This window comes from Thunnus albacares, chromosome 9 (assembly GCF_914725855.1).
Source record: "Thunnus albacares chromosome 9, fThuAlb1.1, whole genome shotgun sequence".
NCBI lineage: Eukaryota > Metazoa > Chordata > Actinopteri > Scombriformes > Scombridae > Thunnus > Thunnus albacares.
The window spans coordinates 25837454-25865222 of NC_058114.1; the positions used below are offsets into that span (position 1 = coordinate 25837454).

The 27769-nt window shown below is 42.1% G+C and overlaps 1 protein-coding gene and 1 long non-coding RNA gene across 3 annotated transcripts in view; one reads left to right on the forward strand and one right to left on the reverse strand.

Moving 5' to 3' along the window:
- plpp3 (phospholipid phosphatase 3) overlaps positions 1-18522 on the forward strand; it is a 31174-nt gene extending 12652 nt beyond the window's left edge. The window contains exons 2-7 of one of the 2 annotated variants that reach the window (XM_044360775.1): positions 1999-2153; positions 5501-5593; positions 5717-5904; positions 6011-6068; positions 11058-11234; positions 16387-18522. In XM_044360775.1, coding sequence (XP_044216710.1) covers positions 1999-2153; positions 5501-5593; positions 5717-5904; positions 6011-6068; positions 11058-11234; positions 16387-16515 — 800 coding nt within the window. In that variant the 3' untranslated portion in view covers positions 16516-18522. Of the gene's footprint in view, positions 1-1998; positions 2154-2573; positions 2732-5500; positions 5594-5716; positions 5905-6010; positions 6069-11057; positions 11235-16386 lie in introns of both variants that reach the window. The other variant, XM_044360774.1, reaches the window with a different exon arrangement.
- Positions 18523-23419: 4897 nt separating this feature from the next.
- LOC122988461 lies at positions 23420-27381 on the reverse strand. The gene is made up of 3 exons (XR_006404804.1): positions 27062-27381; positions 26493-26549; positions 23420-24587 (listed from the first exon to the last, which is right to left on the reverse strand). It is a non-coding gene; the product is annotated as an uncharacterized LOC122988461 (long non-coding RNA).
- Between the last annotated feature and the right edge of the window lie 388 nt (positions 27382-27769).

Genomic DNA, 27769 nt, shown 5'->3' on the forward strand with positions numbered 1-27769 from the left:
CTCATCTCAAGTCATTTTGACTGTCCTGCCCTCCCTTGCCCCCATAATTCTGTGTGAACAGGCTCACCCAAAGCCAACCTTGTCTGTTGTATGGACAGTGTGGTTCCTAGACACCACCAAAGCCTGGCCCAGCCCTGTGTGGGACCACCAGCAGCTTGTTGAGCCCTGGCGCTGCACCCTGTTTGTGCAGGTGCCTGCCTCAATGACCATCCCATCTGCTGCCCTCTGCCAACCACTAAAGAGAGAGACTGGGAAGAGAGAGACAGCCCACCTCATTTACACTTAGATGACAAAACAATATAAAAATGCTTAAATCTCCTTAAGCCATTTAATGGTTTTGTTATGTTCAGATGAGAAGAAGGTGCGTGCCAGCAAGATTCACAAGATTGGGCTTCAAAGTTCATTCTTGATCTTGAAAACAGCAGTTGACAAAACAGTCAAATGTCAAGGTCCATTTAGTAGCACCTCTGGAGCCTCAGATCATATCATGATCTTCATCAACAGATGGAGTTTCAATTTCAATTTTATTACAATTTTTTATGGACTTCTTGTCCAAAATTCTCAAGCATTTTTTCATGCTGTTTTGTTTTGTTGTTTTTGTGAAAAAAGTTTTCAAAGCGATTATTTTCTGTGGTCAAAAACCAGCACCACCACATTTCTTAATGCAAAAAGAATGAAAAAACTGAGAAAAATAGATCATTTTTCCAATTGAGTCATATTAGTGTGGACATGGCCTAAATGTCTACTCACTGGTCAGGTAGACACCTGAGGCAACACGTTCTTCTTTCAAGTGGGAGCACATGACACTGAGTGGATGTCAAGGAGCCTGAGAGCCTTTACTGCATGTCTGCATAAGAAAGTGTGTTCTGAGGTTTTTAAGAATGTACACGTTCACACGAGTGGTTACTGGTGAATGCTGTGTTTTCTAGGACAGACCAGTAACACAGTCTCCCTCTCCCATTGCTAGCGAGACGCCGGCCGTGGTTCTCAGCCGCATTAGAAACATTCATGAGTGGATCACTGACTTTGACCCAAATGTCAAAAATCCCTGTGATGTGAGCTAACCACATGAACCGCATGCGGGAATACTTTCTGTGCACTCTGATGTTGAATGTATATATTGGTGTCTCTGTGTGTTTGTCTTGAGGACGCCTTCGTGTCTTGAGCCCCCTCTATTTATGAACTACTACGGTCGTACGTACAAACGCCAAACATGCTCTCATGCAAAAAAATGTTCCAGAGTTGGGTGGGCTTAGTTTTGTTTTCCTTGGTATTCACACATTTTAAAATGCCTTAAGGGAAACTTAGAAAGTCCTAGCCAGAATGTGCACGCCTGTGTTTGTATTCCTTTGATTTGGAGATATGTATTTATTTTCCCTTTGTCAGAACAGAACATGGGTGTGCAATCTTGACCAACCAAGCTTGTAGCACTGCTTTCAACTATTTGTCTGTTTGTTGTTGAGGTAATTCAGCAAAGTACCATTAGATCCTTATCATTGAGAATAGTTTCCATCAAATAAGACTTTTCAGTGTCTCTCTACCTGGAATTGCATCTTCTTCCCCTGCAACCCATAACACAAAGCTCCTCACATTGTATGGACATAGTCCTTGTGTTTCTTTTGTCTTCAATAATAGACCCCCAGCCCTGAATGTCAGCATGTATTTGCTCTGTCAGGAGGGGGGGATCCCCTGATACTAAAGGATAAACCTCATTCCTCTATAGCTGGGTGTCAGAGTCAGTGTCAACAGGAGCAGCAGGAGAGGGCTTGCTGAGTAAACAGCTTGTTAGCATGAGCTCACACACACCTGTGGAGGTTTTGTTTGTTAATGTGTGTTTTAATGTTTTTTCTTCTTCTTCAGGTTACAGGTAAGTGAAGTACATGATGCAATTTATGATTCCAGGTAGAAGGTGTGTCTGTGAGTGAACTTCATGTATGTGTGTGTGTTTGGGTTCATCCATCCATCCATCTGTGTGTGTGTATGTGTGTGTGTGTGTAGCTATGCTGCCCAGCCTGGTTCTGCATCGTGCCTATGTTCGTCCATACCAGAGGGGTCTCTACTGCAGTGACTCCAGCCTGAGCTACCCCTACAAGAAAAGCACCATACCCTCCTCGGTGCTCACTTCTGTTGGGTTGACACTGCCCGCGGTGTCCGTAAGTCCCCCCGCACACAATGAGCACTCCATCTTGGGGAACACTGTGGTCAGAAACAGGGAGGGCTGGAGGTTCATTATGGTGGCTGTGAAGGAGTGACAGCGCTACGTGAGATCTAGTAAAGTTTGGAAAAGTTCATATAATGTTTAACTTGAGTCATAGCTTGTAATTTATGGTTTCAGTTGCATCTGAATCTGTCACTCCTTTGCTCTAAGCCGGCCCATACATGATATCCTTAAGCCACCCACTTCTGCAACATCCCATGATCCCCTGGTGCCAGTGTGCTCCTTGTGCTCCCCCCCTGTTCTCTCCTGTTTATGTCTGTGTCACTGACCTGGTGCTTTTATGCTTTCTCTCTTCTCTCCCTCTTCCTGTCTTTCTCTCTCTCTCTGCTCCTCTCTCTCTTTGTGTCTTTTGTAGCTAGCCTGCCTTTCCTGATCATTGAGACTAGCACCATAAAGCCGTACCAGCGCGGGTTTTACTGTTCGGACGAGTCCATCCGCTACCCCCAAAAAGAGGGAGACACCATTAGCGATGCCGTGCTTTGTGGTGTTGGCATTCTTATTGCCATCATCTCTGTAAGTCGACCTCCACACGTCCATCTGTTTTCTGCTTTTACTCAAATTTAAAGTAACTTCCAACATAGCCTTACTAACATAGACTCTAACTTGAAAATTAGTAGCAGATATCCCTTAATCAAAAAGTTTGAGTGATTTCTTATCATGCAGTATTTTCTAAAGTACTCCAGTCTTTTTCTCTTAATGTGCTTTATATGTCTTCCCCCTTCCATTCTGTAATGTTTTCTTCGTCATACTTTATTCTTCCGTAGCAACTTTGAGTCATCCAAACCGTTTGTGGCCTGTTTTTTATTACTTGAGAGGCCCCCCAAGCGACTTTCAGAGAAGTGTGTGTTTGTGTGTGTGTGCTGACGCATGCATGCCAAAGACCAAAGAGGTTTTATGAGCTCCTGGTCCATTCTCAAGCCTCCCACTCGTATCCCCGCACCCTGACTCCATGCCCCAGTGCCCTGCACATTACTCAGGGTGAATATGTCAATGCTCTCTCCCATGCCTGCAGTGCTTTACTGATAGCCTGAGGAGGCTCACGAGTTAGCAGCATGAAGTCTTCATTCCCATAATGTAGTGCCAGCAGAATAGAGGGGGGTCAGGGTTAGTGGAAACATGTTATAATGACATGTGGTGGGGTATGTGTGTGTCAGTAAGTGCCACGTGGTCAGGCTAGATGATCTTTACAGCCCCCAGACTCTTTGTGGCACAGCCCCCTCATAAGTTCCCAGACTGAGACGTCGCTTCACCTCCGTCTCCTCGCCATCAGCGTGGTGGGCACACACACAGACACACAGACACAGACACACACACACACACACAGACACAGACACACACACACACATACACACACACACACACACACACTGTACCAGCTCAGCTCTTCTGCTTATTAGAACCAGGAGACTGTGTTTGTGTTAGTTAGTCCCCTTACATGTTCACGTGTGGGCAAAGCTGGCGTGTCTCACACAGCTGTGTTCCATTAGTGGCGTCTACTGCTATGCCGACACCATTCCTTTAACGCACACACGCTCACTCATGCAGGCACACACACACACACACACACACACACACACACACACACACACACACACACACTCTCACACACACACACACACACACACACACACACACACACACACATACTGTATATGCACAAATATACATGCACTGGTAGCAGATTCCAGTTGGGCCTGTTGTTTATCTCCACTGCAAGGGAAATCCCATCAGTCCCGCTGGTCAGACAGTTCCGTGTCTGACAGGCCATGTATCCACTGTGAGAAACAGAGTTAGCAATAGTGAGATAAAATTCTATAAGCATACATACTGACGATCCAAATAAATCCATCAGGCATCTGCTCTGATCAGAAATGCCTGCCGTGTCTATGGCAGGCCCTGTCTGCACTCAGACAACCAGACACATACGTATAAACCAAGATGAGGCGATAAGAGAAGAGGTTTGAATGCAAATGTGGACAATCCAAATAAACATCTCAGGTCTGTATCAGCCTCCTGTGGTTCTAATCTCAGCTTTCATCAGAACAACTCATTGACAATAGCACACAAACAATCACACAATTATACACCATGTTTATTTGTTCTTGCTGTGAGCCTGCCAGCTGACCACCCAATAGTCAGGATAGGTGCATTTATGAAGCCTAGCAATAGATACACACAATACATGTACATATACAAACAGTACTAAGATAAGACAGACTTTATTGTCCCAGTGGGAAATTTGCATTGGACATCACAGTGCCTGTAGTGTAAAATCACAGCAAAAAACAATAAACAAAAATAAATACATTAAATCATCAATTGCACATACCCATCTATATTACAAAACCTACACACATAAGTACGTACATATCTGTTGTAACTTGATAGGATGTCTGGGAAACACTGAGCCAGTAGATGTGTACACATTTAGAGTCTTAATGCCATTCACATTCACATCACCGAGATGGACAGGTAAATATTTTTCTGAGAGATTGGGTGAGAAGGTATAGGATGAAGAGTGAGGCCTTGTGTAGAAAGAGGAAGGAAAGGGAGATGTGGTTAGTAGTGGGGAGCAGCCGGTCCATCAGTCAGATACCCCAGGTGGTACGTATATGATTGACATCACCATGCCTCGAGGGTTGACTCGGCTAAAGCCCCCTCGCTACAGATGAGGTCTTTCCATGGGGCCCAATACTACTTGAAACCATCTGGCTGGAATACCACAGGAGTCAGGGTTAGGGCACTCCAGTTAAGCCTTAAAGCAGACCATTACCCTCTTATAAGTCCTTCTTATATCAAAGTAAGGTCATCCATGATTGAGATATCAACCCAGACTAGATTATTTGTTTTCACGTTTCCTTTTTCCATTGCCTTCACTGACTGTCTCATTATCACTGTCTTCATATCCCACATTGAAGGCCCCATTTTCATTGAACAGAACATCACCTCTATTTAATAATCTCACATCACATAAAAAACTGCCTGAGGGAAAGGCAGGCCATGCTCATTCTATATGTTTGTCTCTGTGTAAATCTCATTCATTCTGTCTCTCCAGTCTGTCCTTCACACATCCTCTCTACTCCATCTGCTCCAGCTTCCATCTGCTCCAACTTCAGCCTGGAATTAAATTAGATTTCCTGCATGATACACACTCAAACGTTACTGCATGGTTATCTGCATTGAAACCTACTGTACAACTCAAGGATTCAGCATGGCTAGAATTTTGTACATACATGTGATCAGCATCATTTGTTGATCTCAAGAAACAATCCTTTCTTTTAGATTGTGATTGGAGAGTGCTACAGGATTCATCAGCTACATGTTGGAACCAAGTCCTTCGTTGGGAATCCCTACGTCGCAGCCCTGTACAAACAGGTCAGTCCATAAGAGTGCTTCCATAAGTTTTTTTTAGACTGTTATATTATTATAAATAGCTACATTGATATTCTAATAATATAGTCTAATCTAGTCTAATCATTTATGCATGTGATTCTGCAGGTGGGTGTGTTCATCTTTGGCTGTGCCATCAGCCAGTCATTCACAGACATTGCCAAGGTGTCGGTGGGTCGTATGAGACCTCACTTCTTAGATGTGTGTAAACCTGATTTTTCCACTATCAACTGTTCCCTGGGATACATCACCGAATACACCTGTGCTGGCAAAGATAGTGACGTACAAGAGGCCAGGTTTGTATAAACACACTATATACTCAATACAATACAAACATACACGCTGTATCAAAAAAGTATTTTTAAAAGAAAAACTGATCAAGGATAATCTTTCTCTCCACAGGAAATCCTTCTTCTCAGGACATGCCTCTTTTTCAATGTATGCCATGCTCTACCTTGCTGTAAGTATCTATTAAACTCTTTTTCACACACATCACAACACACTCACATTCATGCCAGCACACACACGCTATGAGCCACAGAAACAATGGTTTACAGATCATAGAGGAAGTTATGAGAGGAAGGTTAGGCTCTAATTTGGGGATTCACTGCCTGAGGAAAAAACAAAACATTGTTCTTTTAAACTTCTCTTACCCATCCTCCTCCTCCTCTCTTCTACCTCCGCACCCAGTTTATGAAGAGTTTTATTCTCCTTTTTAACTCCTCGGAGAGGTAGATGGATACACTCCACCTGTTTTTGTCAGAGCAGCTGTGTATGCACTTCCTGTCCTCTCCCATTTCGCTCCATCTCTCCCTCTCACTCCACCTGTTGTGGGTGTCTGGTGGGGTTTAGCACCCCAGAGGCATTTCATGCTTCAAACAGTCTAATTACACACACAGACAATTGCCAGCTTATAGCTCCCCAATCATCTCTTCCCCCTTCCTCTGTTTACACACCACAAGTTTCTACATCACTCTGCATGTTACACCCTGATCAGAGTCAGGGGAAGAGAGGAGAAGAGAGTAAATGTTTTGGGTCTGGCTGGCCTGAGCTTACTTACAAGGTGGTCTCGGTTCTCACGCTGGGCTGACAGTTGAAGGTCTCGTGTGTTGTCATGTATTGTCATGCAGTGAGAGCTTGCTGAGGGTATTTCCCAGCCTCTGGATGAACCTACAGCTGTACTCTGGTCAGAGCAAGGAAAAGGGATACAGCGAATAAAAAGCAGGGAAAAAGCAGAGAGGGAAAAGAGATGTGCTGCATCCAGACCACAGAGCAGCACACTAGTCAGAGACCAGTGTTCCAGCTGCGGCAAGCACAGGACCATAGCCAGAGGAGGCTGGTGCAAACAGTGAAACAGAAAGAGAGAGGAGAGCAGAATGAGTGGAGGAGAGGAGGAACAGTTTGTAGTTGATGTTTTGGAATACAAAACCAGCCTGGCACAAAGCCCACAAGTGGTAGCATTCCTAGTGGGAATAGGAATCTGCGGCATCTTTTGTTTTTGCCAGCTGAAAATCATGTTTTCATTCACAGAATCTTCCACTCTCTTGAAGTACCTTTAAATAAGTATACTTGTGGAGTTTATGGAGTTTTAGATGTTCAAATTTCCATTTTTTTGAGCACTTCAAGAACTTCCCATTCGTTTTGACATGCTACTAAAATGACCTTGTTGGAGAAATTCAGTTTTCAGGGTCATGAATGAATTTTCAATCTCAAATATAAATTTTCATATTCAATTAATTGATCAGTTGATTAATCTATAAATGTCAGAAAATCAGGCAAAATAGCCATCACAAGTTCCCAGAACTTAAATTGAGATGGGTGACAAATTAAAGGAAAAACCTTAATAAATGAGTTGAGAAACATAATGAATGCAGGTGCTTCCACTCAGGTGCACTGCATCGCACAATTAAGCAATTAACATCCAGTCATGCCCTGTGGCATGTATGAAAATGCTTTACAGGCCCAGTTGATTTTGATTTTGTATTAAGATGGCAAGAGAAAAGACCTATGTGAAAGTGGGTTCATTGTTGGGGCATGAATGGCAGGAGCTTCAGTCACAAAGACTGCTCAACTGGCTGGTGTTTCAACTCTTTCTCAGGTGACTGAGAATTTCAATGCAGCACGTGATCAGACTGTGTCAGCAAGAATAGTCCGTCGACAATTACATAGAGAGGAATATTATAGTAGGGTTGCAGTGCATAAACCCCTCATTACAAAGATGAATGCACATTTGAGAGTTCAGTGGTGCAAAAAACATAGGCACCAGTCTACAGAGATGTGGAAAAAAGTGATATGGTCAGATGAGTCATTCTTCACCATATTCTCGACAAGTGGGCAAGTGTATGTGTGGCATACACTAAGAGGGCGGTACAGCACTGAATGCTTGCAGTGAGGGGATCTGGTGACTCTGTTCTGCTTTAGGGGGCATTTTCTGGCATGGTTTGTGTCTACTTGTCCCCTTAGAGGGAAGGGTCACTGCAAATCAATACAAAGTTGTTCTGAGTCATCACCTTCATCCTATGATGAAACATTTCTATCCTGATGGGAGTGGTCTCTTCCAGGAGGACAATGCCCCCATCCATAGGGCACGATGGGTCACTGAATAGTTTGATGAGTAGGAAAATGATGTGAATCATATGCTGTGGCCTTCACAGTCACCGGATCTCAACCCATTTGAACACCTATGGAAGATTTTGGACTCATGTGTTAGACAGCGCTCTCCACCACCATCATAAAAACACCAAATGAGGGAATATCTTTTGGAAGAAAGGTGTTCATCCCTCCAGTAGAGTTCAGAGACTTATAGAATCAATGTCAAGGCACATTGAAGCTGTTCTGGTGGCACATGGTGGCCCAACGCCTTACCAAGACACTTTATGTTGGTTTTTCCTTTAATTTGTCACCTGTCTGACATCTTTAGTTTGCTTGTTTCCAAAACCCAGAGGACTTAAACTTGTGATATAAAACAGAGAAATGCAACAAATCCCCATATTGGAGAAGCTATCATCAAACTTTATATTATCTGGCTTGAGTTATAAGCTCATCGACCATTCATTTCTGCACTAAATGCGTTACACCTACAGCTTCCTTAGCGCCTTTGTCGCTTGCCAGTGTGAAAGTGTCATTTGAACAGTGTGGCTGTCACCTTGTCCTCCCTGCCACAGCCCCTAGTCATCTGCTAATTGGCACTCTTTGATTTTAAAGCACTTCAAGTCCTGCCAAGCGTGCCTGAGTGCTGTGCCTGCGACTGATGTGGTTTGAGCTGAGACTTACCCACATTGCACTCTTCAGAGATGACACACTTATAACTGGCACAGTCCTCACCACACGCTGTACAGCTAAACACAGCAGCAACCGTCAGAGAACAAGCGTCTGTGTGTGCATCCTTCTTGGCTATCTTGTGTTTTGTCTAATGTGCAGACAACGTCTCGATGCGCATACTCACCAATAGCAAAGGACTGGAATATTTCTGAGGGTTATTCATCCTACACAACCTGCTATCGCTGTGTCAGATAGAGAGTTGCTGGTTAAATGAAAAACAACATGTTTGTTTCTGATACAATTGGTTTTAACCACAGCTATGCCTTTGTCTCGCAGCATGGTGTGAACCAGAGGAGGGGAAGAGAAGGGGGCTGGCATGTAAAACAAGTTCTCCTTCTCATTCTTTCTCACTTTGTTGTGTTTATGTGTGTTTTCCTTAATTTAACACCGACTATGAATCAGAGTGAGAAAGAGACGGAGGGAGAAGATCTTACTGGAATGATCTGGATTCCTTTAGAAACCACCAGACTTTGTGTCGCTCTTGTCTCTCTCCGTCATGGGAATTCACTGGGACTTCTTTTGTTGTTGTATTTTATTGTTGTTTTCCTCAGATCAGACTATTTGAGACATGCAGCAAATTTCTGGGAGGACGAGGAGGGTCAGAAAGGCAGATGCTTGAATCTCTGTTAAAGTGTGTGTTGGATTTATAGAGGAGGCAATGCACTTTTTAGAAGGTCATTAACCCTCTTAGTTGTTTATCATGACTTAATATGTACATGCTTCTCTTAAATCAGGGCTGCATGGGATATTTGGGTTTACTCACTGCCCTTCATTCAGATAGGGCTAATTTGATTGGCAGGTCACTGTAACTCAGTTTTGGCTAAGTTAAGTGCTCATTTTTTACTCCTACATCTTCCATTTAAGCTTGCGCAAAATTGAGAGGTTTAGGATGTTGGGTGAGGGACTTATCGGATGTTGCTTTTATGGCTCCAGGACGTCAGACAAAAGTACTTATTAGTAATCCTTGCCTGCTACCTGAGAACGTCTGCGGAGGAAGCCTGAAGTCTAAACATCCCTGCCAGGGAGGAGAGAACAAGACTGGAAGGGATGGGAGGGATCCCTTCCTCTACTTCCGTAAGGAGAAGAACAATGATATAGTGTTGTAGAGGAAATGTACGGAAGCTTTATGTCCACACCTACAGGGGCTCATAGTGGACGAGGGCTGCTGGGAGGCGCTGCGGTTGTCTGTATGTATTGTTAGCCTAGCTGATTATAAGACATAAGTCTGGGGCTTTGGGCTGGGTAGACCTTGGGTGAGGCTGGCCCTCCCAAGCCCTCTGTCTCTGGGTGTGAGAGACAGGAAGTTAAGATCTACGAGTGGTGCAGAAACACAGGATGTCTGCAGAACCTGGGCTGACCTCACAACTGTGCGTGCATGTGGGTAGAAGAGAGAGCCTATGCATGCGTGTAGACTTGTGTGAGTGACTGAAAGTGACCTTGGACTTCGTTGTTCCTGTTTTGGTTCCCGTCAGTCTTTATCATGCCCCAGAAAGTGGGATTTGGCTGCGGGTGGAATGGGGGGTGCATCCGCTTTGTCTTCTGTTTACTCTAATAGAGGGTAGAGAGTTCATCCCAACAAAGTGTTGAAACTTACATGGCAGGTATACACATATATATATGTGTGTGTGTGTGTATTCCAGTGGCTCTCTGTGGTTGTGCTGTTTTTACAGCTGGGATGTAGAACCATGAATCAGTCATGTCCGGATCGCAGGCAGTCAAGTGTGTGTGTGTTGTGGAAGAGTGTGTGTTTCTTTTCGGGTCTGGCAAGCCTGCCCACTTTGATTCAGTCTAGACCTCTCAGACAGTAATAACACACACACACACACACACGCACACACACCGCAGGTGCAGGGTTAAAAGGGCAATACAGCATATGCTAAACATAATGACTTTTATGAAGTTTTCCAGGCAGGTGTGTGTGAGAGTTCAAGTCATTGCTGGCAACAGAGTGTGGTGAGACTGGTAATGATACTGCCATCAATAACATGATATGGATTACAGGTTTTACATCATAAACACTAATCTGTCAATGGGTTTTTTAAATCAAAAATGCAGAGTCTTGTATAAAATAAATAACATTTTCTGTATGTTCTCCCCCTCTTCTTGCCTTCTCTCTGTGTCTTCCCAGTTCTATCTCCAGTCCAGGTTTACATGGCGTGGCGCTCGTCTCCTCCGCCCGTTGCTCCAGTTCACGCTGTTGATGATGGCCTTTTACACCGGCCTATCACGTGTCTCCGACCACAAGCACCACCCTACTGATGTCCTGGCAGGCTTTGTGCAGGGAGCCCTGGTGGCCTACTGCATAGTGAGTGCACACATGACACACAAAACACACAATAGCAAGCACACTCATATGAAAATATGAGAGATATAGTATAATTACACACAGGGAGACCATCAAACCTCTCTGCAATTTAAACCTTTTATATAATCCTACAGATGGTCCAACCTCCACAAAAAGTTTGCCTCCACATATCTGTCTTTCTCACTTCTGCTCCCCTCTGCTTTTTGTAAAAAAGAGAAATAGTGCAAGCAGTGAAGTGAGGAGAATCTGATTCCCTTTAATGAATAACACATTGCCTGGAGCCAGGCCCTAGTTCAGGAGTCCGTGTGTGTGTGTGTGTGTGTGTGTGTGTTTGTGTGAATCCATACTCTACAACCTTCCTCCCTACTTTTGTGACATATCGTTACAGCAGTTGCCAGATGATTTTTTCGTAACCGTCATCATTACACTGAGCTAGATGGAGCCAAGGAAAATTGAATTTGGGTAGAGAGGAAAATAAAAGGAGTGTATAAAAGAGAGAGAGAAAAAGAGAGAGAGAGGATTAGCCTTTGAAATAGGAATGAAGCTGTTAATTATTTTGGGTTTTTTATTTGGTGGCTCTGGTTCTATCAGCGCAGCAGGCCCACAGCTTAACTCTGCTACCTCTGGGAAAAGTATGGAAACACACAAACACATACACACCTTACCTTTCTGCACGGTCCAAATCATGAACGTGGAAAGCATTAGATTCATAAAATCCAGCAAGACCTTAGTAGTGGCGCCTAGGCAGACCTTGGCACAGCTAAAATGCACACTTACACTTACACACACACTCATACACACACACACACACACACTCAGCGCAGCGGGGTCTTTGAATGCCAGGATTGTTGGAGGAGCAGAAAATCAGTGAGCAACAATAGACTGTAATGCTCTGGCAAAATCAGCGCTCTTTCAGCTGGGCGTAGCTCCTGGACAACATCAGCTTTGACAACAGAAGAAAATTAATGTTTTTAGAAATATGCTCAACTTATGAGCTTGACCTGTGAATGGGCAGATCTGGCAGGAAGAGTGAAGGGAGGGAAGTGACAGCAGAGAGGAGCCTTGTCTGCATCTTGGCTCGGGATGAGTGTGGGTTTAATCCAACTCAGCTATTCCACAACCCTCCCGCATGGAGAGAGACAGTTTAACGCACACACAGACATGCTATTCACATCTACATGTATACACACCACACATACTGTATATACACACTGACACGCACGTATACATAACACAAACCCCTGCTGATCAAGGAGGTGAGGTTAGTTTTACAATCCTTGACGCCCCTTCTGATTTGCCCAGTCTTTGTAGAAACACACATCTGTGAGTACTTTACGCTGCTGTTTCAGCCTCTCAATAAGCGGCGGAGCAGAAAGTACCTGACAGGAGATGAGTTTAGGCAGGACAGAAAGGTATGAAGGCTGTGTGCCTCAGAACAGCCAAAGCCAGCAGAAAGTACTAAATCAAACTGTCTTCAGATTGTAAGTTAACAAATGTGAAGATTCAGTCATTATTCTTTTGAATTTAAAGTTTGAAATGTAAGAATAAAAACACGAGTTCACACACTGAAATCATGTCAGAGCATTTTTATCCATGCTGAGGCATTAGAGCACTAAAACAGTCTTTTAAATGTCTCTGATTGTAACAACATGACCATATCCCACTGGTTGTTAGCAGCAGTTTTGTTATTAGGGAATTTTGTCTTTTGGCAATTAGTCTCATGAGATGTTTTCATGAAGCAGAATCAGCTGATGTCCACGAGCCCTGTGGCAGCCTGGGTAATGTGGTCTATTAATCTTTAAAGCTAAGGGAATATGTACATGCGCAAAATGTGTAGTTGCCAAAAACAGACAGTACACTTGTTGCAGATAAAAATTCAGATTCAAAGAACAAAAGAACACATTGGATGAATTAGTGGATTTGCACGTCAGTCTCAAGTGTGTGATTGTGAACAATTGTTCTAAATATCACACAGGATTTATATGGCCTTGTGGAAAAGTGTCTTCCTTTCCAAATACATTTCAGGCTATGTGTCATTCCATGACTTTATTGTGTCTGCTATTCCAGGTTTCCCAAGGCTACAGTTACTTCTTTAATCCCAGTGCACTCCCAATGAGTGCCAGTAAATGAATACAATACAAACCCAGGGCAAGTATGGACACATTCATATGTAGTGATGTGTTTGCTGCTTTAAAACCTCTGTCCTCACGTTTGATGATAGATGTTGTCTGAGTTGGATATATGCAGTTTTTTGAAGAATAAGTAGATGCGTGTCTGTTTTTAGTCAAACACTCCAGACTATGTCTGCGGGGCCACAATCCAGAGAATCATGGGGAACAACAAACCACAACAGGAAGAGGTCTGTCTGTCCTACCTGACACTTCCTATCAGACAAAATGACCTACTTTTCAACATGTGTCGTAATGAAGGTCAAAAGGACCAAATCCAGCAGGAAACAGCTGTCAGAGAGAAAGCTGGGACAGTGCTCATTTGTTTTTCGAGGTTCACTGTCACAATGGAGAGGAGCTGGGTCAGACGATTCTATCTCTCCCTCGCGCTGATTTAAACACACAAGGACATTCTGCACATAACGAGGGTCTCAAATACTGAAGCAGTGTCTGTGGTCAATGAACTTGTGCAGAAGCAGGAAGTCGACATTTATCACTCCACAGACACAACTTAAGTGTCTGAATAAGGAATTATATGAACCATGTCAAGTGTTAGCGTTCTCTTTTTACACTTATTAGACACAGTATACATTTAGACACTGACGTTTAGAAGCTGTTAGAAGTTATAAATCCCACTCATTTTCTTGTGTATATACTATATGTGTGTGTGTGTAAATTTATCCAGAGTGACGTCTTTCGTCTTACATAGGTGTAAATGCAGTAACAGATGTAATGCGTGGTGAGGCTAAAAATATACTCATAGTTGGTTTCCTGTGAATGCATACAGATGCAAAGTTTTATTCTTTCATACACGAAAGGGGGTCTTGTGAGTAATTTGGGTTTTTTTTTAGATATGTACAGTTCCTGCGAGTTGGTGCATTCACTTCCTGTATGACTCAGTGTCTTTATGTGTCATGCATGACTTTTAAAAAGTAGACACGCAGGCACGGACACACAATAAAGGCATAAACACACACACATAAACACGCCTTTAAAAGTTCCGCTGTTTTTTTTTTCCTTCCCTGTGTAACAGTATTAAGGAGCCTAATTGCTGAGTCTACATCACTCAACACAATAGGCCTGGAGATTGTGTGTGTGTGTGTGTGTGTGTATGTTTGTCTGTGTGTATATAACACGAACAGGAAGTGGTGAGGTTGTGATAAGTTTTCCACCATGGCAGGTTCAGGGGTAATAGGTTGGAGATTGGGTGATGCAGCAACAAGGCCAGCTATGATTGGTCACAGAGTATCCTGATGGGAAAAGAGCCTTGAATGTTTCCCATGGCGGCTTGAGTGATTGTCAGAGATATGACTCTACATCATATCTTTCTTCACTCCCCTCATCATGTCATGTATAATATACCCTATAATAATGCACTGAGCACACTACACAAACTAATTGCTGTATACACAAAGAAGCCTTTGAAAAGCATGAAAGCAGCTGTGTGTTGTGGAGGTATCTATCAATGAATGATGTCATCTGTCAGTCAAAGGTTATCTGTGAAGGTCATTTTCTGGTCCTAAATGTCAAACTGTAATAGAAGAGAATGTCTTTGTGTTTAGCCCACCACTCAGAATGAGACGGTCTTTGTTATATAAATAGATCAATGACTGTATGTGAAGGATGAGGATATTCCTGTTTGCATTTTCCTTTATGAGATTCCTAGTGTAGTTTCTCCGCTGAGAGTTATCCACATTGTTTTTTCCCCGAGAAGCTGGCCTTGTACACAGTAGGCTCTCTTTCACAGTAAAAAAAAATGGCAGCCTCTCCCCTCCGCCCTCCCTCCTCATCTTTCTGGCACAGGCCCTCTGCTCGCCCTCGACTGGCAGCACGGAAGGAAAAGCTGCTGCGCCTGCCAATTATATGTGTGTATTTGTGTGTGTTTGTCAGCTGAAGCCACTGTTGCTCGTGACTGACCCCAGTCCCTTGTAAGTGGAAACGGTAATCCACTCTGACAGTGGACAGTAGTTTCCATGGTCCCCCTTCCTGTCCACTCCTGCCTATTTTCCTGTTTGACATATGATGTCATCAAGATCTCAGGAAGAGATTTCTTTTCTGCTATTTTTTTTCCTCTTCCGTCATTCACCACCAGTGCCAGGCGGGCTGACCTAAAGCTCTCTGAGTTGATGAAAAAGGGGAAGTCACCTCCACTGCCACTGATGATGGCGTAATCTAATAGAGGATTAGAGAATAGAGGAAAGGTCATTGAATATGATTTTATGATGAGCTATACCAAGATCACTTCCTTTAGCCAGATTACTCAGTGTTACTAGTCTGGGATTGCCTAAAGCGTGTTGAGTAGAGGTGATTTGAGGTGAGGGAGTTTCTCAGTGTGGCACAGTGACGTAATGCAACCCTCACTTTTACACTTTTCGCCGGCTCACAGCTCCTGCACAGACATTTGGATAATGTGTAATCACATTAGCCCTGTTCAGACCTGCCACGCTTATCCAGACTGTTTTTAGATCCAGCTGAGACATGCAGTTCACATCTGGTATAAAATTAATCTGAAATGTGTCCTGAGAAACCATTTTTGATCAGATTTCACCCCCATAATTAGATTTATTTTCTCTTTGAGGAAAGTGTGACTGCTGCAAAACATGTTTGAGCTCAGCTATACAGTTTAAGAATATAAATGTGGTGGTTATTTGTTATGTTTGCCTTGAGAACGGACTTTAAAACCCCTGCTGATGTTGTCTGGCAAAGGCAAATCAACTGAGATAGTGTTGACATGCTCTATGCAAATTACAAACGCAACTTGGCTGTCCTCTTGTGTGGTGAATTTGCATTTAAACCAACTGTTAAAGTGGACACACGCATGTCCACATAACCATTTCCAAATGTGGTTGAGCAAACAGATTCCAACTTATGTTAGGGATCATTTTGTCCTTCTCTTTTCTTTTTTTTAGCTGATTCTTAGCATCTTTTCTCTTTGCCATTCTTCTCCTGTTTCCTCACCTCGCTCTCATCTGTGTGTCCACCAGGTGTTCTACGTGTCAGACCTGTTCAAGCCGAGGGTGAAGCCGGCCACGCCCCCGCCCTCCCCAATCAAGAAGGAACTGCTCCCTTCATCCGACATCATTGAGAGGAACAACCACCATAATATGGTGTGAGAGAGGCCACAACTCTTCCTGTGACTGAGGAGCCAATCACAGTGCTGCTCACCTCCCATCGGACAGTAGAATGTAGCGACGAGAGACTGTAGCTGCTCCTCAAATGGCATCCTCCTCCCTTTTACAATGCCCACCGAGGTGCTTTGTGGACTAGGGTGTCAGATTTGAGATTTGCACAGCAGAGTCCACTCTCACTATCCAGACTTATTATTTACTATTATGTCAACTACTAATCAACATTTGAGCCCAGCGTTTTGAGCACAAACAGAAAAGAATTGGAAGCTAAAAGAAAGATGAGTTAAGAAAATTGATGACTTGACAGGCAGAGCTGAGGGGTGTAGAGGTTTGATGGAAGTGTAACCACATAAAGGGAAAACACTTGTGAAGAAAAATGAATGAAGAAAAGAGACAAAAAAGAAAAAAAAAGACAAACCCCCTGCCTAGGGAGAGAAGGATTACCAGTGATGCTTCCTCTCTGAACTCTCTGTGGCCTTGGATCGCCATAGGACAACAACTTCCTTAGCTACAGGAAGGATATTACTGCAATAATTAGCAGCATAGAAATATTAACAGTATAGAAAAATATAACTTATAGCACTGTTTTTAAGTCCATTGTCCATTATCACCACTTGCTGCCTGATGTGTCTAACTGAAAGAAAACTTGATGATGCTGACATTCACAAGACAAAAATATTTACTCAGAGAAGAAGCTAGCATAGCATGGCTTTAATGAAAATATCCCTGTAAGGATCATACACTGATTTTGCTGGACCTTTACAACAGGTTTCAGAGAAGTCTCTTGGCTGTCTTGCAAACATTTTTGACTGCTTGGCAAGACATCAGTACCCCCACTGAGAAATGGGGCCCTCCAATATCACCTCAGATCAGCACATCAAGCTTTTTGTAGTGGACTGTCAGTTCGGCCTAAACCCGGGATGTTGCATTTCTTTGGGGTTAGATGTAGTAAAGGGGGGATATTTTCTGTGGAAGGAGGGAGACAGATCTTGCAGCCTCCCAGTACCTGTATAAGAGGTGTGGCTGTGCCATGCCACTTCCTGGTGCTGGGGCCATCTGTTTGGCTTCCTATACAGGAAGGGGATGGATGGGCAGAGTGAAGAGGTGCAGTCTGTCACCGTAGAAAGAGGGTGATAATTTACAGCTAAGCTGGCACATTATTTTGGGATGATTTGGGCTCTTTCCGCTGGCAGGGAGGGGCTCTCACCCGCCCAATCACTCATTGGCAATGGATGTTTGTATCTCAGTCTGTGTGTATGTGTGTGTGTGTGTGTCCTGTACACTCTTGTGCTTGTGTGGGTACGCTTGTGCTTGTACATGTACATCTTGTGTTTGTGAATATGTGTGTGTGTACATATGTATGAGCGCTGTGCCCTGTGAAAAGGAACCCCTCTTGATAAACTATATGTGTGTCAAATGAAACCCTCTCACATACACACTGTCAGCTGTGCCAAGTGTGTGTGTGTGTGTGTGTGTGTGTGTGTGCCACTGTGTCAAGGAGCAAGAGAGTAGGTGAACGTTATAAAAACTGTGGATCTAATATTTTTATTCTCTGCTAAGATGCATCTTTAACCTTGTATGTTTATAGCCTGTCTTGTATAATCACTAACAGTTGTACAGTACCAGATACAGAAGCCCTTTTTATTTACAGCCTCAGATATCCTCCTCCAACAACACACTCCGCCATGTTGCACATCTTTCTCATCGTATAGTCCGTCCTATCACTTCACAAAGCCGTTTTCACTCTCTTTTTATAAATATATAAATAATGTATAGATCACTAAAATTAACTCTGTAAGATATTGTTTCTTAACATGTTTAGATATATCCACTATGATTACAGACCTGTGTTCTTTACAAAATGCTGCTTAAAAAGCATCAATTGACAGATTTTTGTATTTAGATAACTAAACTATTGTAGATTGTAATAGTTAAGTTTGTAATATGCATTGAAAAAAATACACACACAATTGTATTAAAAATTCAATATTAGTATTTTTGTATTGTCTTGTTTTTTGTACAAAAGAAATAGTAGCAATGCTGTTTTTTTCTGCTAAATGTACCTAGCTCTAATTCATGTGCTTTTAAATAAAAAGCTCATTATGAACACACCTTTGGTTTGTCTCGATTGTTAATCCTTTACTTTGACTACAGGTTGTGAAGATGTTATTTTTGTATGACTGGATGGATTCTTCTTAAAAATGTTTATTTCTGGAAATGATTCCCTCAGTATCTTCATACATAATCAAATATAAAAAACTGCATATAACAAAGACAAGACTTAAAGGATAGGTTCATATTTTTTCAAATCTATCTCAAAACATTACTGACATGCTCAAATGTACATTTACGGAGTTATTAGTTGCTGTATTTGTTCCTAATGCCCATACAGCACATGATGAGATCCCCTATTCCAATGTAAGAGAGAGAGAGACAAAATCCACAGTCCTCTTTTGTGTACAGCAGTTCAGATAATATGAGACATCAAGAGTCTGAGTGTGTCAAATAAAGAAGGGTTCATCCAAAGTTACTGTCTTAAAATTCCCCCATTTTGTTTCCCCTGACAGTGTTTCCTTGCTGAGTTTTGGCGGATTAATAATAAAACAGAAAAAATACAGGAACTTTGGAAAATACTTGATTTGTTTGTCTCAGACTGGTGAATCCTCACATTAGCTTTAGTTGAACTTTGGAAAGCATTTTTACACAGAATAAAGACTGTAGATTTTGTCCCTCATCACTTATATTGAAATTGCATTAGTTTTATAAACAGCACAAATGATTACAGTGACCAAAAGCTGTTTCAATATACTCATGGACATGTGAGCATTGTTTTAATACTGACTTGAAAAAAATGTGAGCTGGTCATTTAAAAGCAGTGGTGGAATAATATATGGCAACGCATGATAATACCCTGACAATACACATTGATAATGGGTACTTACTTACTTTTCTTACTTTAATTGCATAGGGAGTATTTTTATAGTGTTATTTACTGTGAGTAAATGGTCTGAGTACTTCTTCCTCCACTGCTTTAAAAAGTACAAATTAATAAAGAAACTGCAGAAAAAACAGTATTACTTTTTCTACTATTTGCTGTGACCACACCATGGCCTTAGTTCCTATTGTCAAGAATACTACATGAAATATGGCCTTAATTACACGCACTTGGGACAGGGCTCATGAAGTGTGTGTGATTTCACACTCTGGCAGACAACAGGCCAGACGAGCTGGTGTCATTGTGTGTGTCTTTTAAAGTAAAAAAAAAGAGAGCAGAACTGCCATGGTTTGTGATTCTGACCTAAACAAGAAGTATCATTTTCTTCACCACAGCATGTTTCAGCCAAGGAGAGAAAAGCTTGAATGACACTTTCAGTCATCTTAACTGTTTATGTAGGCTTCAGTACAAAACCAATCTAAAGTGCAACACACTGTAATCAGTCACAATGCATCATTTGCCCATGTAAGAATATTGAGTATTTAAAGGATCAGTGTGTCAGATTTAGTGTCATCTAGCAGTGAGGTTGCAGATTGCAACCAACTGAATACCGCTCCCCTCCTCCTCCCATTCCAAGTGTGTAGGGGAACCTACGGTGGCCACGTAACCTGCGAAAAATGCAAAAACGTGAAAGGCTCTCTCTAGAGCCAGTGTTTGGTTTGTCCATTCTGGGCTTCTGTAGAAACATGGCAGTGCAACATGGTAGCCTCCTTGGAAGAGGACCCGCTCCCTATATATATATATAAAGGGCTCATTCTAAGGTAATGAAAAGACGATTGTTGTTCTCAGGTGATTATACACTAATTAAAACATACTTATGAATATTATATTCTATTTCTGCCAAGTCCGTTGCCACTAAATTCTACACACTGCACCTTTAACACACACATATTTAAAACATGTGAACTTAAAAATCTACACTTCTAACCATGGCCAACAAGGAACTGATGTCTTTTTGCGTGCAATCGTGACATGAAAAAGACAATACAAAAGGAGAGAAGAAAAAGAACAAATGGCAGGCCTTGAATAATCCAGATCAGATTCTAGCAGTGAACAACTTGCTGTGTGACCTTAATGAGTAAAATGCAACCATTTACGGCAATCATTTGACTGATGTTATCATTACAGTGACATGCATGTTTCCACTCGGTGTCCTGTAAAGTGCAGTCCTTTATTGACAGTGACAGTCCAGCTGGTCTGAGGTCAGCTGTAAAAAAAAACAGCACCAAACTGAGATTTACGGTGCTTGTGAACAGCTGGTAGGCCTGGGGTCAGCCATGCGTGGCTGTAATAGTAGAGGGCCTGCTGCTGAGGCAGAGAGAGGCCCATGTTGTGGTCTTGTCTGGCAGCAGCAGAGCAGAGCAGAGCAGCGCTGGCACTGGGCCGTCACAGGGAGGCCAAGGCATTACATAGTACTGTACCTCTCTCAGAGTGCTGCTGGGTGTGTGTCCGTCACCATCACATACTGTACGTCCACTCACTCTGTTTACTCTCATTTATTACTCATGCTTTACACATCGCCTTGATGTTTCCTTCATCTTCAGTATCCTTCAGTATCCAAATTTGTGTAAAAATGCTAATTCCTGTTGGTATGTGAAAACTCTATGCTGGTGATGTTGACATTTGAACACAAATTGGATGGATTACGTCCTCCTTTGTGGGATGAGAAATTCCCCCACCGTTGCTCTTATAAAAGCCTTTCAAAACCCCCTTTTGGATACACTCAAAAATGCACAGCAGTCATGTTAAAAACTAGGCTGTTTTTTATAGCTTTTCAAAGGTTTACATTTGGAAGATACACAATTTTCACCACACACCAATGACACAAGGAATTATGGAAAAATAATAAAATATGAAACATAGTGGAGAAATATAGCAAATTAGACTACATTTTGATACACTTGAATATGGAAAATAAAGTGTCATTTGACAGCTGGTAAGTGTCAGCGGCAACTTAACCCCGTTCTGCTCAACTGGACTTTGTTAGAGATTCCAATATAATTGCTGTGGAAAACCCCTCCTTTCTGAGAAGAGAGCCTGACAGATTGATAACATATGTATCCATATGTTATATACTGAATGTCTGAACATGGATATGAATGTATATCACACTCTGAGAGCAATAGGTTTGCAAAACGTATGTCACATGTACAGATGCACAGGCAGCAGTCAGAATATGCAAGCGTGAAAGAGCAACTTTATTTCAAATTTAGCTCCACACATTAGCTCAGAATCAGCATGTGTAAAAGTGGTTTTGGTGGCTCTCAGCTGGCGATCCAAAACAAGGCTGACTAACAGACTTCTTTTCTTACCATGTAGTGGTTGTAGTCAAGAAGCCCTGAGTGAAATGGCCCACTGGCACACATGATATAAAAAGCACCACGGCATAACAAGAGTGCTACTGTGGGTGCTTCTGGTTTGGCTTGAATGTTGCGAGTGAGTGTGTGTGGGTGAGAGAGATAGAGTTGGGCTGTGGTGAGGGTGGCACCTCCAGGAGAGCTGTCTGGAGGCCTGGAGCTCTGAGGGCCTTTTCTCTGCATTGCAGTCCAGGGAGCGGAGAGGCAGCTGGGCCAGGCGAAGCACACAGGCTGGCCAGAGAGTCAGAGGAGAGCAGTCTGGGCAGGACTGCTCGGCACTTCCTTTAGGGAAATGGAGGCACAGCCTCCCAGCAGTCAACTGTTTACAGTAGGTCAGTGTCTGTTTTGCAGGTTTTTAGCACACATGAGGTGTGTAGACATAATATGACCCACCCACAGGACAAAGTGTGGACAGAAAGGAAAAATATGTGCAAAAAATAAAGGAAAGGGCTGGTTTTGCAAGTGTTAGTTTCAATTGCAGGTTTTAATGTCCCACATTCTCAATTGTGTTTCAAAGGTTTTTCCCTCAGTCAAGAAATGACAAAGATGGATGAGAGGAAAAGGTATTTCTTTCAAACAGCTTCTTTCATCGCTTGTGTCAGATGGAGCTTCACAGAAAAACAGCTGAACACAGACACATTCGGAAAATGGAGCAGCCTTTAAATAAATGAAAAGAAGATTGGTTTTGTTAAGTATTAACCCAGTTTTTAGCAAATCTACTTTATTATATGGGTATCACTGATTAAAACAAGGACATGGCGGGGTGTTGGATGCTGCCATCAAAATGCATTCAGTCAATAAGCGCTTGTGTAGGCAGGAGGAGGATTAATATCCAGGATTAACACCATGTTTTTATGATGATGATCCTGCATGAGAACACTACATCTTTGTCTCAGCGAGGGAGATATTTTGTCACTTTTCGACATGAATGAAACCTCAATCCAGTGAGCATAAAATGTAGTTAGACATGAATCTCGTGTTAATTGTGACAGAAAGGAAGAATGGATTAACCTATTTTTTGTGGTCCAATGTGAAGGTTTCTTATTTCTGTGTAGAAAATACAGTAGGTGTAATTATAGTGAGTAACTGCGACAACTAGTATTTAATTTTAAGTATCAAGTATTTGTCAGTTTTCTAAAATCTTATATTCATTTCCTCTCTGGTTAATTTATACATTTGCTAATTATACATTTTATTGCTTCTGCATAAATAACGCAATTATCAATCAATTCAAAATCCAGTCGAAAGTGTAAAGTAGCTGAAAAGCTGTTCCAAGGTCTTGTTTCCTGAAATGAAACTACTGCATTAATATAAAAACTAATTGCCCACTTCACACATAACAGCATGATCCATGTGTGACATAGTGTCTGTGCAGGGGTGGTGAGCTGGATGGAAATAGAGGGAGAGGAGAGAGAGAGGGATAGAAAATTAATAAATTTTGCAGATGTTGGCTGTACACGGGGGAAACAGGTGATTATGTCATCTTCGCATAAATGGCCTCTGTGTCCATCCACTCTCTCTCTCACTCCCTGTTTCTCTCTTATCCAAATTTTTCCCCAACGTGTCCTGCAGATCAAGAAACATTAACAAATTTATCTTCGCTCTTTCTGACATTACCTCTAGGTTTGTGCTTAAGGTTTTGGCTTTATTCAATACCCCAAATCTTCTTTTCAGTTTGAACACCACAACATCTTAGTACTCTCACCTCCTTCTGTGATTCCCTGTATGGAAAAGACATCTCCCACCTCCCCTCGGCCCCCTCATGGCCCATATGGAAGAGTGGACAGGTCAAAAAAGGAGCAGAGGGATTTGGTTGCTCTGAACTTTTTACTAGATGTTGATTTTTACAGATGCAAAAAAGGTTTTATTGATGGTGATTCTCTTTTTTTGGGGACTGAGTCAGAGATCATTGTACCAAACATCACGGTTTATACAGAAACTTCAAGGGGGAAAGCCTAATGACACTTGACCTTTTAAAATGCATGCATGCAGACAGACTCATCATCTCCACTGATGCAGGCAGACAGGCTAAGTGAATGCATAGTTAAGGGGAATTGGTTTTCACCTGTCCGGTTCCTTTAGAGCAGATGAAAAGAGGGAGAGATGGAGAAGAAAGGAGCAACAGAGGATGAAGGTAGAGCAACGAGACGTTAGGAGGAAATGGGGTTAGAAGACTGAGACACAGGTCCCTGTGATCCTTTTAATGTACAAGATGGAGTTAGGCAAGCATTTCGCTCCCTATTTCCTCTTCTTTCTCTGCCTTTTCTTCTCTCCAAGGTTGCCAGAGGGAATTCTGTCATACAGCCACAGTTGCTTAAACCCCCCATGGTTCACCTGCTCACGCAACACTGCATTAAAACCCACCAACACATATTGCTCTCACATGCACACACACAAACAAATCACATACACACACACACACACACACACACACACACACACAAATACGTCTAACAGCATACAGCCATGGGGTGATTATTAGGAGTCAGAATTCAGCTCAGTCCCTCTGGCTGTGATCCAGAGGCTGCTGCCTGATTTACTGGTCATCCATGTGAACGTGTATCTGTGGAGCATTTGCGTATCTGTTGTGTCATCCTGCTGGGAGCCAACTCTGAGCTCAGCACTCAGGGACTATGCATCTGCCTCGCTGACAACGAGCTGAATACCTGCTCCAGACATTTGGCCCATCCATCGTACTCGTAAAGCTGTGATGTTCACATACAGGAATTTATTGGAATATGCGCATTTTCAGGTTGAAATATGACCATATACAGTAAAGGAGGAGTTATTGATTGCGAAGCACATGATTCATTTCTGGTATCAGTTCGTTTTTCTCTGTGGGGGACAGATGGTGATGGAGGAGAGTGCAGCTCTCTACAAGGTTTCATAAGTTCAGGCTGGGACTGACATAAGTTAGGAAATGTGCTTTAGACAAAACTCTCAAAGTCCATCCATCATCAACTAAAATCTGGTCCAGATTAATGTTCTTTATATGATTATACAGCATATGTGTTTGCGTGTATCTGTGTGTCTCCATCCTGGCCTAAAAACACACTGTCTGGAGGATGTTGAAATGTTTTTATGATTAATCTCCCCAATGATATGATTCAAACTTAGTCTAGTCTGCACCACAGTATTCCCCAAGGGAAGTATTTTTAGGTATATGAGACAGACGTGCACACACTTACACCTCAGGGTTGTGTTATCTGTCAGATTGAGTGACACCAGGGATGTGGGGGGCTTGTATCTAGATAACTAAACTATTGTAGATTGTAATAGTTAAGTTTGTAATATGCATTGAAAAAAATTCAATATTAGTATTTTTGTATTGTCTTGTTTTTTGTACAAAAGAAATAGTAGCAATGCTGTTTTTTTCTGCTAAATGTACCTAGCTCTAATTCATGTGCTTTTAAATAAAAAGCTCATTATGAACACAACTTTGGTTTGTCTCGATTGTTAATCCTTTACTTTGACTACAGGTTGTGAAGATGTTATTTTTGTATGACTGGACGGATTCTTCTTGAAAATGTTTATTCCTAGAAATGATTCCCTCAGTATCTTCATACATAATCAAATATAAAAACTGCATATAACAAAGACAAGACTTAAAGGATAGGTTCATATTTTTTCAAATCTGTCTCAAAACATTACTGACATGCTCAAATGTACATTTACGGAGTTATTAGTTGCTGTATTTGTTCCTAATGCCCATACAGCACATGATGAGATCCCCTATTCCAGTGTAAGAGAGAGAGACAAAATCCACAGTCCTCTTTTGTGTACAGCAGTTCAGATAATATGAGACATCAGGAGTCTGAGTGTGTCAAATAAAGTAGGGTTCATCCAAAGTTACTGGTTTTATCATGAAATCCCCCCCATTTTGTTTTCCCAGACAGTGTGTCCTTGCTGAGTTTTCACAGATTAATAGTAACACAAACAAGAAATTTCACATGAAAAACACAGGAACTTTTGAAAATACCTACTTGTTTTGTTTGTCTCAGACTGATGAATCCTCACATTAGCTTAGCACTCTAGGCACTTAGCGTTGTAAACAGCAAGAATGATTACAGTGACTAAAAGCTGTTTCAGTGTATTCATGTGAGCATTGTTTTTAAACAGACTTGAAAAAATGTAAGCTTGACGTTTAAAATCTGTGGTGGAATAATATACAATAATTATATTATTGCTACCTTTATTTACTGTGAGTAAATGACCTGAGTACTTATTCCTTCACTGCTTTAAATTGTACTAATTAAGAAGAAAGAAACTGCAGAAAAAACAGTATTATTTTTTCTACTATTTGCTGAAGAGGATAGATAGATAGATAATGAAAAGAGAGTAGACAAAAAGAGAGAGAAAGTGAGGGATGAGAGACAGAGGCAGATGAGGGTTACAGACGGGGGATGGGGTGACTCGCAGTGAGCAAAGGCCTCCACGGTAGATTTCACGCTTGTCTCTGCTTGGCCCACAGTTAACCCCATGTGTATCCGCTTCATTCCCACACTTTCACTCTTTTGTTTGTCTCCAATCTATGACCTAGTGACAAAACTATCTAACCACAACTCACACATTTGAGTTACAGGAATCGACTCAAGAGTTGCACCACAAACCTTTCATCCTTGACTCCTCACAGGACATTTTCATTCCTCCCCTGATGTGTACAGATGCTGCACATAGAAGAGAAGGGAAATGAGTCAAACACTGAGAGGGTAGACAGAGACCACTTACACAGTATATTCACCCCCCTGCAGGAGACTTTTACTGAGTTAAAGAAATGCTGAGGTGTGGTGCAGTGCTGTAAAAACTGTCCCCATAGCCAGATCCTTGTTTGTTGTCTTTCTGAGGTCTGGAGAGCAACAAGATAATGTCTCCTTTGAGAGCTTGAACAATAACTGCCAATGAGTATTTATGGCCTTTCTGAGAAACAATGTCAATGATGTCTTTATGGCCCTCACATGTTGAAGAGCTCAATTCCTAAATGAGGAAGAATGTCTGCTGCTCTGGCTGAGAATAATTGCTGAAATGCTAACATTTTCGGGAAACAATTATGTTACGAGCTATTTGAGGAGACATGCTTTCTGAATGCTAGCTCTTTCATCTGCTATTTTCAAACATCATTATTGTCAAATTGATTGATACAATACCGGCAAACACTGTAAACAAACTAGAACATACTTACTGCAGTACAATAATTAGTTCAAGTGGTTTACAAAAGTAGGAGCATCTTGGTTTTTTTTTTTGTCACAAGCAGGATGTTGCTAATCGCTCTGTTTGTGCAGGAACATGGTGTATCTCCATCTCTTTCTTGCATGTTCTTCAGCCCCAGACTTGCTCTCTCTCTGTGTCTGTATTGTAATATTTTACAGATCCAGCCCTGCCATACCTGCCCACTATAAGCCTCCTCAGTGATCTCCTAGCCTCTGTTCATCACCTGACTACCACCTGCCTGCACAGCTGCTCCTAGTTTGCTCATTAGCTCCGCAGGACATAGAAGGCAGTTTATTGTTAATGACTTGTTGCCTATTAATGTTGGTTGGTTGTTGTCTCTTTGACATGGCTAACTTTGTTTTTGTCAACTTGCCTACTGGTCATACTGTCTATTCTTTTAAGTCTGATTTGCCAAGATTTGTGAAGAGTGTCTTTGAGCTTTATGTGCTAAAGTAATGTCCCTTTGGTTTTAATAAGAGTCTGCATTCATACTAGCAACTCAGTGAGGCAGTACTTAGGCACAGTGGTGCTTAAATGCTAATGTCCGCATTTTAACATGCTCACAATGACAAAAATAACATGCTAATGTAGAGTAGGTGTTAATGTGTACCATGGTCACCATCTCAGTTTAGCCTGTTAGCATTCTAACATTAGAAAGGTGAGAACTCCTGCAACACTG